We start from the raw sequence: 12,251 nt of genomic DNA on the forward strand, positions 1-12,251 counted from the left end.
CCATCAGGATGGTTACCCGTGGCTCTATCACTGGATCCTGGGCTCCTGCCCCACACAGAGGGGACAGGCAGTCAGTCATCAAGCTTTAGCAGTGTTACAGGTTACAGAAGACTGTATAGCAGGGTCCTTGCCCTCTCAAATGTGTGTAGATTTTCAATGGAGACATGAAAAAGATGAGGAAGCATTTTATATGGTGCTAAATTATTTTATGGCACGTAAAGGGGCTGGATATATGACTTCCCAATAGAACTATGAGTCTTAAAGGAAAGATCAAATTTACCAGAGAGGGCAACTAAATTTGAATTTAGTAGAAATAGCTTACAATGACAACTACTCTTTTTTGAATAGTTACTATGTGCTATGTACTCTTGCTGTTTAATTCTCATAATAATATTCCCATTTTGCAAATAAATTATGTTAATTAGGTGATGCTACCTGTTAAAGAGATAAACACTAACATAACTTAGTAGTAGTTTAATCCTTTGCTCACCTAAAGTTAAAAGCAGGAGTCCTGATTGGCAGGAACTAAGGACCCAGATTCCTTCCATCTGTGGCTCTGCCATCTCCATGTGGCTTCTGGGGTCAATGTGCTTATCTGCTCCAACCTGCCAGTGAAGGAGAGAGAGCATGGAAGATGGTGCGGGGGAAGGGGGACTTGCGGGGGTCGTGAGGGCTGGGCCTGGAAAAGGTGCTCATATTGCCTGCAGGTGCAGGGCCACTCCTGCCTACCAGGCGGGTTGGGACACACATGCTACCTCTGTGCTTGGGTGGAGAAGCAGGGGGTCTCTCCCAAGGAATAGAGACCTAGGGAAATAAGTAACTTGCAACAGCTAGCTGGTAGGAAGGCCTGCACTTGAACCCAAGCAGGCCATTTCCAGAGCTCTCAAAGTCAGCCAGCACTTACCGCTTCCTGATTTACATATATTCACAACTTCATTCTCACAGCAACCGGTTGAGGTAAGTACTGTTACTATTTCTGTTTCACAGATGAAAGACACTGCCGTGTAGAGAGGTTAGTTAGTGGCCAGCCTTGTGGACCCAGGACATGAGCCCAGGGTGTTGAGCAGCTTCCATCTGTAGCCTGTCACTCTGCTGCCCCCTAGTGTGCCTGCTTTTATGTACATGGGCCACGTCACATTCCTCAAAGTTTTACTTGTTCCTGCACATCCACACTTTATATTTTATCAGACAGTACTTAAACCCACCTCTTTTTAGAGACATACTATTCCTCAGTGTTCTGCCCTTCCCTCCGCACAGGCCCCTGGTTCTGCCCAAAGAGGAATTTTACAAAAAAAAATAATGAAAAAGGATTGATTTTGAAATAAATGTTTCACAGTCCAACTTTGGGTCCCATAATTAGGAAAAAATTAAGTAAAAATTTCATTTTTAAATATATTTACTTAAAAAGGGAAAGAAACAGCTCTGGGTGGAGTTTTGCAATTCTGTTTTAAATATAAATTATAAATTTCTGCTTATAAAAATGACATGTTTAAATATTTTGAAAAACAGAAAAATTATGGTTCAGAAACAAACTCTGTTAACTTTTTAGACATATATTCTTGTAGATCATTCCCCTGCCCCCCATGCATGGATGTGCATGTAGTACTATGTATATATACATACACAGGCATGCACACACACAGAATCCATGTCATTCTGCATTTACAGTTTTACACTCTGAACACCTTTCCATGCCATTCAGTAATCCTCCGATAAGTAACCTTTTAGTGGCTTTGCGCAGGTGGGAGTGCAGTGATTTAGTTACTCATTCCTCTCTTTTGGTCACTTAGGTTGTTTCTGTTTTTGCTGCCGAAAGTTCACTGCAGTGACCATCTTTGCAGAAGCGTTTCTGTGCTCTGGTTACTCCCGTCAGGTCCATTCCTGGGATGGGATGTTAGGTCGAGGGGCTGGCTCTCTTCTGGGGACTAAACTGTGCTCAATTTCGGGAAAATGCACCAGTTTACTTCACTGCGTTTCATGGCGTCCTCTCTAACACTATCCACTTACTCTTTGTCAATTTTATAGATAAAAACACCTCATTACCTTTAATACTTAATGTGTTTGACTGTTAGAACATGACTGTTGAGTTGCCATTTACTTCTGGTTGCATTAATTCTGTCCACTTTTCCAGTGCAGAATCGGTGAATATTTTAATGAATATGTCTGTTAGAAAAGTTTTGTTTGAAGCCTTTGCTTAGTGGAACTCCATCTTAATCAAAATGGGGTGTCCTACTAATTAATACATCCTTTATAATAATCCTATATAATAAAAGGCTAATATGCAAATTGAATGGCAGAACAACCAGTCGCTATGACGCACACTGACCACCAGGGAGCAGATGCTCAAAGCAGAAGCTGCCCTCTGGTGGTCAGTGTGCTCCCATAGGGGGAGCGCCGCTCAGAAGCTGGACTCATGGTTGACTAGTGCAAAGGCGGTGGCAGGAGCCTCTCCTGTGTCTGCAGCAGCACTAAGGATGTCCGACTGATGGCTTAGGCCCGCGCCCCGGACATCCCCCAAGGGCTCCTAGACTGTGAGAGAGCACAGGTTGGGCTGAGGGACACTACCCACCCCCAAGTGCACAAATTCTTGCACCGGGCCTCTAGTGTATTTATATATTTATATAATCCTACTGCTTTTAAAGTAACTGATGTTTTGCTGTGCTGTTTGTTGCCTCTGAATGCCATGTGGATTTGTGCAGCGCTGCCCATTTTCCTCTCTCTCCGGCTCCCTTGCTCACCTGGTGCAGGTCCTTGCCCAGCCACTACCTTTTCCCTGAGGCCCAGCCTGGTCAACCTACTTCTCTTGCAGCCACTCCCCTGTGGCCTCACAACCCCCCGTGCGCCCTGTCTCTGTCCCTTGTTCCGTGTTCTCTTCCATCACACTCACCACTTCCTAAAAGACTGTATAATAGATTCATTTTTACTTTGTTTCCTGTCTCTCTTTACTAAAACGTAAACCTCACAAGGGCAGAAGTTGCTCACTGATGTTTTGTTCACCATCGAATCTGCAACACCCAGAACAGTACCTGGCATATAGTAGGCATTCAGTTCATCTTTGTTGAATAAATGAATGAATATTAATAGACTTCTTGCTAAGTTGAAAGTTCCTTGTCCTAATGAACCATACTAGTTTTAATATACTTTATTAATTTAAAAACCTATGAAGTGACACTGTCGTGTTTTGGTTTTGTGTTTTTGTAGCTAATTTTCCACACATTGCAGCTGTTGGCATTTACTGCCCTCGCCATTTTAATTATGAGGCTGAAGCTGTTTCTGACTCCTCACATGTGTGTGATGGCTTCCCTGATATGCTCGCGGCGGGTAAGGCATCCATCCTCGTCTGACTGCGTGATGATAACTAGCAACTGCGGTGCCGTTACCATGGCTGCGGAGGAACCCAAACCCCCAAAACACTAGTGTTACCTTCGTTAGGTCATGCTTCCCTATAGAGTAAGAAAGGCAACTCCAAGTAGCTGTGAAAATTGTTCCTAGACGTCAGCTGATATTTCTAAGAAACGCGATGAGGCGTGTTCTCCCCTCTGTCAGTGGCCTACCCATAAACAAAGCCCTTTGGGTGGAGTTCAGGTCTGGGCAAGAGTTTCTTGGCCCATCAGCACCAGCCCTGGCTGCTCTTCGGACAGGAGAGTAACGCAGTGTCATTGCTGTGGTGCTGTGCTGCCTGGTCCAGGGAGTCCCTGGGGAAGGTGTCCGCTACTGTAGCCAAGGTGCTAGACAAAATAGCTGGAATTTTGAGACCAAGGTGCTTCTAGAAACACCTTATTTAGTTTTGATCATGATCGTCTTGTGAATGTCGGATGCTTTTCCTGAGAGGAATATACATGTCTGTGCTCACGGGGTCTCCCCTCATCACTCAGGATGTCCATAAAAAGCAGGCAGACGCTATAGCACGTAGTTCCAGGATGCTTCCAAATGGGGATTTGCTGACCTTAACCCGGGGGGTAAATCGGTGCTGGAAGGATCCGGGGTTCCTTCCTTCATTCTTTACAGAAGAGAGAAAGCTTCATTTTGTCACTGGACCCAGTAATCCCAAATACTTGCTGTTTTTAACAGTAGGGGGTAGTAGTTCTGTAAGTTATTAGTGTACGTAGTATTATCAAGTGCTAATCCCCTTTGGTTTAAGTAGCCAGGGGAGCATTTATTACCCTACAGCACTCTTCATTTAAGGCAGGAGGAGAGTGGAGGTGGTCAATGGGAAAGAGAAGACATCTGTAATACTGTAATTGTACAGATAAATTAAAAATGAAGAATGAATGACAAACGGTTTCTCTCATTTCAGCTCTTTGGCTGGCTTTTTTACAGAGTTCGCTTTGAGAATGTCGTCTTTGGCCTCCTCACCGTCATGTCGATCCAAGGCTTTGTCAACCTGCGCGGCCAGTGGAGCATCCTGGGAGAATTTAACAACCTGCCTCAGGAGGAGCTGATCGAGTGGATCAAATCCAGCACCAGAGCAGGTGTGCGGCTGCTAGTTACATACAGAGCAAGTCTTATGCACACACATGTGGAAATGCACCCACACATACAGTCTTTCACACCTACACAGACTTTGAGCAGGCTGCTACGGCACTCACTGAAGAATAGCTTTTCAAAAAGTGATTTTGGGCCCTCTTTCAATCCCACTGAGGTAATGGTCAAAAGAGTTTTCATTAACATCAGGAATTAAGGGTTGTTCACTGCTTTGTGCTGTAACTTTTTAAAAGAATGTTTTTAGCCCTAGCTGTGGATAGTGAGTCGGCCTGCGGATCGAAGGGTCCCGGGTTCCATTCCAGGCAAGGGCACATGCCTGGGTTGCAGGCTTGATCCCCAACAGGGGATGTTCAGGAGGCAGCCAATCAGTGATTCTCTCTCATTATTGATATCCTCTCTCTCTCAAATCAATAAAAACATATTTTTAAAAAAGAATAAGGGTAAAACAATGAAAATCCTCTCTGAAATCAATAAAAACATTAAATAAATAAATAAATTGTTTTTATTGATTTCAGAGATAGGAAGGGAGAGGAGAGAGGAATAGAAATATTCATGATGAAAGAGAATCATTGATTAACTGCCTCCTGCATGCCCCACACTGGGGATCGAGCCAGCAACTTGGGCATGTGCCCTGATCGGGAATTGAACTTGACCTCATGATTCATAGGTCGTTGCTCAAGCATTGAGCCACACCAGCTGGGCAGACTTCAGTATATTTAAAGAAAAATATTCTAGCCTTTCCTTTCCCTGTTACGTTCTTATTTTCTCTGTCATTGATGGTCTCTCCTCAGTGGTTCCAGCTTTTTCCGGACCGACCTACGTAGTGTCTTCCTGGTGTCCCTGGGCTGGGGGGCCCTCCAGCCAGGGCCCCTCAGCCTTGGCTGGCGCTGCTGCCCTTGGGGGCTGTCCTGTGCTTTGCAGAGTGTTTAGCGTCAGCCTCTCCCCTTGGACACCCACAGCCCCTCTCCCGCACAGCGTGCAGCCACGCGTCTCCAGCAGGTGCCGCTGTCCCCAGGAAACAGAATCACTCCTGGGAGCCTCGGCTCTAACCCGGGAGCTTTTCATTATGAATCTTGCCAGAATTCATACCCATTTCTACTTCAGTTGGCTTAAATATTTTCAAAGGCGTATAAAGAGATTTCAATTCAAAATTATATTTAGAATGCTTGGTTATATTTGAAAGTAAACGTTTAGTTAATTATAGTAGACCTGTTCTTATTGCTGATTTTATTGTGCTGATTAAAAATGATATTTTTCATAATTATACAATGATTTATTATACAGAAATACCTGCAGGTAAGTGTTTGGTCCCTTTGTCTCCAAGAGACGAAACTGGAAGTGAAGTCAGATAACGGGCTTTGGTGAATCCCGAGTTACACAAAAGGTTATACGTTTATACCTGCCATTACTGCAAGTGTGTACATTATAACACCAAATGGAAACCAAGACATCTTGCTTATGAACATTTACAGCTGATCCACGGGGAGAAAGCAGGGCTTTCCTCTGATAGGTCCTCAGAACTACAGTTCACAACCCACAAAAGTTTTTCTAAAAATGAGCCACAATACTTGCCCTGGAGCCTACCAGTTCCTGGCATTTTGACCATTTGCATGCCATAAGCGTCTATAGATGCAAGCAGCAGGCCTTTTTAATTAAATTCAAAATCGTGATAGTTAACTGGTTAAATTGTTGGAGCAAGATATGAAGTCCCACAATTCTTTCTACCTTAGCACAGTGCCTGATGCCGCGGGAGCTGTGGTGAGGGGGTGAGGAGGGGGCTCTGACACGTCCCTGCTGTGTGGTCTCGGGCAAGTCGCTTAACCTTGCTGTGTCTCAGCTTCCTCGTCTACAGACTGAGAATCACATAGAACCCACCGTGTAAAGTTGTGTGAATTAAACCGTGTGATCCCAGTAGCAATGTTTAGCACAGTTCCCGGCACCAGGATGGCACTTAAAGTCTGACTGTTATTACAGTGGACAGTCAGTTGATAATGAAGAGAGAGAATGGGGCCAGTGGTCATTGTTTAAATGTACTTCTTGTTCTTCATTTGGGTTCAAACGTGATAGATGAGTAACTTGTGGTTTTCTTCAAGGCCTGTCATTAAGGAAGGCAATCTTCTTTCTCAGATGCCGTGTTCGCGGGCGCCATGCCTACCATGGCTAGTGTCAAGCTGTCCACGCTGCGCCCCATCGTGAATCACCCGCATTACGAGGACGCGGACTTGAGGTTGGCAGCGGGTGGGATAGTTCAGACACACTTGCAACTTGTGCTGACTCTCAGGACTGGGGAAAAGTTTGTACACGTGCACACACACGCTCTCATCCTCATGTCCAGGCGGGAAATTCAAAAATGTGCACTGACCGTCCAGAGATGACATGTGCCTCTGGACTCCAAAGCAGACTCAATGGGCCCTGGAACTGACACAAGCAAAAGCCAGTTTTTACAAAGTGAAAAATGTGTCACATCTTTATGACTAGCCTCTCTGTGTGTGCGTGTGCGTGTGTGTGCGCGCGTTCCAGGAGCTCCTCCAGGAGCTGAGCTGGCCACACTCTTCCAGCCCCTGCTCTGGACTCAGCCCTCCGCCTGATTTAAGAAACCCTTCTCCGCCTTACTGGGGGCCAGTGACGAGCCTTTTTAACAGAGAAAGTACATGGAATTTGCTGTATTACATGCTTTTATGAAAGTTCAGTGTGTTCTTTTGCTAAGTGGTTTTGGGACCTCAAGTTTCTATTGACATCTGAAAATTATGTTTTTCTTAAGAGACTGACTTTCAGAAATCATTTTAATCATTCTAGTAATTGTCAGGGCAATCTTTTCCTTTGCATATGCTTTTGGCCTATTGTTAAGGGTATAGTTTTAAATTATTTAAAGTTTTATGTCTGGCTGTGGAGTTTGGGCATCCCATTTGCTTGAACTCCTAAGCAGTATCTTATGTGTAAATGGCAAAGTGTTCAGAATTTCATGAAAACTCCCAGGTAGGGCTAAGCCATGTGTGTACCATGTTTTGGTGAGCATACCTGCTTCCTAACCTTCTGTGAAGGTACTTTGTCTGATTGCTACCCTAAGCACCCACTGAATGAATGTTCTGTTCCCTACCTTCAGCTTCAACTCCTATGCTTTCCAGAGCTGCCAATAGATGAAACTGTCTACTGAAATCTATGTTTTCACTCTAGTTAGCCTCTATCAGAATGTATTCCATGAGCCAGAGTAATTATTTAATGAATTATACAAAGAAAATTTAATATTCTGAATGATCATCCTCCTCTGTGACTCTAGACCAGCCATGGGCAAACTACGGCCTGCGGGCCGGATCCAACCCATTTGAAATGAATAAAACTAAAAAAAAAAAAAAAAGACGGTACCCTTTTATGTAATGATGTTTACTTCGAATTTATATTAGTTCACACAAACACTCCATCCATGCTTTTGTTCCGGCCCTCCGGTCCAGTTTAAGAACCCATTGTGGCCCTTGAGTCAAAAAGTTTGCCCACCCCTGCTCTAGACCCTAAACCGGTTTATAAACAAGCAGTACATGGAAGATTCAAACGGCTGTACGTTTTAGCATGTGCGGAATAGAAGGGGCGTGGAAACTGCCACCCCCCAAATAATTCTTGCTATTGGGGGCCATATAAATATGCCCCACCCAATGAGCATTGAGATTTCAATTTGCTAGCGAAATTTCTTCACTCCATTCTATTACTATGCATTACAATTTCTTGAACCTGTTTTTAAATTTAAAGGGCCCGGACAAAAATAGTTTATGGCGTATATAGTCGAAAATCTGCAAAAGAAGTGAGGGATAAGTTGTTGCAGTTACATGTGAATTACTACATTCTAGAAGAGGCGTGGTGTGTTGTGAGAACTAAGTGAGTATGATCCTATGACATGTTTTTAAGCAACAGTGGTTTTACTTTATTAAAGTAGTCCTGAATCTTTAAGAATTTTTATCCTAAAATAATTTTAAAATATTTTATTGAAAGTTATTTCTTGTAGGAAAACAAATTATCATTTTAGTAGAATTTAATTTCAAAAAATTAGGGTATTTGAGTTTCCTGGCTTTTAAATTTTAATGTATTATCTTAAATGTTTTTTCATAAAGACTTTTCAAGTTTTTATGATAATTTTTATTATTAGATGTGTGAAATAGAGGTTTTAATTTAAGCCGAGGCGATATTAGAATTTGCTACTACAGCCAAATTACATTGGATTTATATGATTATGAGAAAAATTTCACATAGCTTAAAAGGACATAACAATACTTTGATTAAAATATTTAAATTTATGAATTTTGAATCTCTAAAAATCATAACATTAAAAATGTTTACTGACTATCTTGAGGCTTTTTTAAGACTCCTTGACCTAAGAAGTGCTTGGTTGTATTAAGCCCAACATTGAACATTTTCATTTCTAATATGGATAATTGGGAATTAAGCTATCACAGTGTTGAAAAGCTAAGTGCAGAAATTGTAGTAGCTTATTTTTATATACCATTTTAACATCTAGTAAATATATTAGGGAGAAATGGCATCTCGCAAAATAAGCAGGAACATCGTAATGTTCATGTGTGTGCATATCACATTAACTGAAATTTTATAAAACAAAGTAGACTTCAAAACAAGGCTTATCACAGAGATAGGTATTTTATAATGACAAAAGGATTAATTTACAAAAAAATTCATAATTATAAATGTATATACATCTAAGTAGTGCTTCAAATAATACAAGGTAAAAATATGCAGAACAAAAAGAAAAACCCCCCACAAATCTTCAATCATAGCTGGAAATGTGAACATTCCATTCTCTACTGAGAAAAGTAGGTAAAAAACCAGCAATGATATAAAAGATCTGAACAACAAACAGTATCAGATACCCTGATCTGGTTGGCATATGTAGGCCACGAAAGGGAACAGCTGGAGACCACATGTCCTCTTAAAGGGGCGTGGAGACCACATGTTCTCTTAAAGGGGCGTGGAATGTTCATGGAAAGGGAAGGTATGCTGGGCTGTGAAAGTAGCCTCAGTGGGCTTAAAGGGCATGAAATTGTACAGAGCTGCATTAAAATCACTAATAAATAGATACCCAGTAAATCTGCACATAATAGAAACTAGGCAATAAATGTGTAGATAACTTAGGGGTCAAAGAAAACACAACAAAAGAAATGTGAAAAATAATATTTTTTACTTGAATGAAAAGGAGTCTTTTCAAAAATGTTGCTGATCTAACTGGATATTTGTATAGAAGAAAAACTGTACGTGACCCACACTGTACCACACACAAAAATTAACTTGATATAGATTGCAGAACTAAATGTAAAAGCTAAAATTATAAAGATTTCTTAGAACATAGAGCAGTAACCATAAAATAGAAGTAAATTGTATACATGAAAATTGAAATCTTTTCCTCAAAAGAAAATGAAAATGCAAGTCACAGACTGGAAGAAAACAGTTGCAATGTATATACCTGATGAAGGACTTACAGATAAACTTTATATGAAGAATTTTTACAAATTAATGATAGCTAGAATCTGAAAATCCTGAGCAGAGATAGCTGCTGTGCACGACTGGGGACCCAGACAAGTTAATTGACCACAAATTGACAGTCATCCCCAAAACAAAACAGAGTCCAGAATCGCGACCAATTATAATCTCCAGTGTCCAGTTTCTAACCCAAAATTTATCAGATCAGAAAAAAAAAGGGCAGTGTGACCGATACTAAGGAAAAAAGTTGGTAGAAATGGATTTAAATAGGCCCAGATGTTGGTTTTTTGCAGGCAAAACCTACAAAACCACTATTATAAATACAGTCAAGAAACTAAGAAAAATATTCTTTAGTGAGAAATATTACTTCATTCACTTCACTCATAGAGCCACCAAAATGGGAAAGGGTTGAGGGGAACAAACCTGGCATAAGAGCTTCCCTTTCCTATCTTGTGTTACATGTTTTCATACCGTAAGCTCAAGAATATGAGTTTCATCAGGAATTACATTAACTTTTTAAAAATGTCTCATTCCACTACTAATGGACCTTATGTTTGGTCGGTTATATCATTTAGAAAATATATTGATTTATATTTATTTTGAAAATGAATTTTTAAATACAGAGTTCTGAACGTATATGGATCCTCTATTAGATTCAGTAACATATTAAGTGGAATGTGAAAATGCAACATATGTTTATCTCTATTGAACTTATGCTTTTTGAAATGGTGCCTTAAAATCTTTAGTTTATTGAAAAATTAGTCCCTCCACATGTGGGAGCTGCGCCGTGATGTCTCTGCTTCCTCTGGGTGTGAATGCCGCGCTAACGTGGCTTGCTGTGCCCCATCTCCAGGCCTGGCTGCAGCATGCTTGAGATCTGGGATTTGGAAGACCCTTCCAATGCAGCGAACCCTCCGCTGTGCAGCACCTTGCTCCAGGACGCCCGGCCCTACTTCACCGTGGTGTTCCAGAACAGCATGTACCGAGTGCTGAAGGTGGCCTGAGGCGGCGGCTGCCCGTGGCACCGTGGCCCAAAGAAGTGCATCGACCACAATCCCTTCGGCATATTTACATGAATAAGGTCACAATCTTGAACAAGGGACCCTCAAGAAGAAGACAGTAAAGTGATCTAGTGTTTCTGATTATTAAAGGGCAAGTTATTTCCTTGTTTCCCATTGAATGTCAGCCTTGTTAAGCTTGTCATCTCAATAATTTCTTTCATACCAGGTGGACAGATGGTCATCTTGACATTTAGAAATGTGTGTGGACAGTTGTTTCACAAATCAAAGGTGCGTGTGCCCTTTGGGGTCCAACAGGGTGACCTGCTCCCGGTTTTCTCTGGAACCAGGACATCCTGGTGCCAGACTCTCGAAACCACTTGGGTCGGCGGAAGCTGTTCCTGAAGTGACGCTTCCGGTCCTGATAGCACGACTCCTGACCTCTGGGAGGACATGGCTTCTCACCAGGCCCCTATTCAGGGTGTTTCTGGCTCTTACTAGCCTTCAGGGAAGGTCTTTATCGTGTTTAATAACTCTCTATCATTTCAAGTTAAGTATTTTTAAAGAACAGCTTACTTTGTAATGTTTTGAACTTCTCAAATTTCTTTATCCAACCAGATAAGTGTTTTTTCACTGATTAGTTGTCAGCCTAAGTTCAAGTTATCAATCTGTCTTTAGAATCCAGTGGTTTTTCTTTTAATATCCAGATAAACATTGCTATCGTACATGACATGATTTTTGGGTTAAACATAATCGGCAAGGAAAATCCAGTTACATTTATCGAATGAGATTTTAAGATTCCAGACCTTGAATGAGGCAAAGGCATGTCACCTTGTAGGGCATAGTTCATCGGACATGATCTTTCTTCCTGGTCACCCTCTTTGGTAAGAACGTATTTTAAGCCCTCGTTTATTTTTGGTTTGCAATGAGAAAGGTGATGTTTTATAAATTCTCTCCCTAAAATAAAACCTACCCAACAATAATGCTTTGAAAAGGGGTAGTTATCTTGAAGATATTGATGCTACATGCAAACATAAACACACACTGCTGTATATTAAATATGCCACATCTAGAGTATTTTTAGTGTACATCTATTTTAAATTAACATCTTGGAATTTTTGTAATTCCCTTATGTTCCTGGCCCTCTATATTTGAGGTAACAAAATGACTTCCATAGATGAACTCACAGGTAGGAGATTATATACAAGAAAGCCAATAAAATTATTTTTCAACTTTATAGTTGTAAATATTTTAATAGAGGATATAAAGCAGCTAGGAAAGGATGCCGTG

General features: G+C 41.4%; 1 protein-coding gene across 1 annotated transcript in view; it reads left to right on the plus strand.

Moving 5' to 3' along the window:
• The window catches only part of DPY19L2 (dpy-19 like 2 (C. elegans)), a 42,025-nt gene extending 30,796 nt beyond the window's left edge, over positions 1-11,229 (plus strand). The window contains exons 15-20 of the mRNA XM_015559689.1: positions 708-732; positions 3,202-3,321; positions 4,298-4,472; positions 6,613-6,712; positions 8,227-8,352; positions 10,817-11,229. Coding sequence (XP_015415175.1) covers positions 708-732; positions 3,202-3,321; positions 4,298-4,472; positions 6,613-6,712; positions 8,227-8,352; positions 10,817-10,967 — 697 coding nt within the window. The 3' untranslated portion in view covers positions 10,968-11,229. The remainder of the gene's footprint in view (positions 1-707; positions 733-3,201; positions 3,322-4,297; positions 4,473-6,612; positions 6,713-8,226; positions 8,353-10,816) is intronic.
• The last annotated feature ends 1,022 nt before the right edge of the window (positions 11,230-12,251 follow it).

This window comes from Myotis davidii, unplaced genomic scaffold, assembly GCF_000327345.1.
Source record: "Myotis davidii unplaced genomic scaffold, ASM32734v1 scaffold573, whole genome shotgun sequence".
Taxonomy (NCBI): Eukaryota; Metazoa; Chordata; class Mammalia; order Chiroptera; family Vespertilionidae; genus Myotis; species Myotis davidii.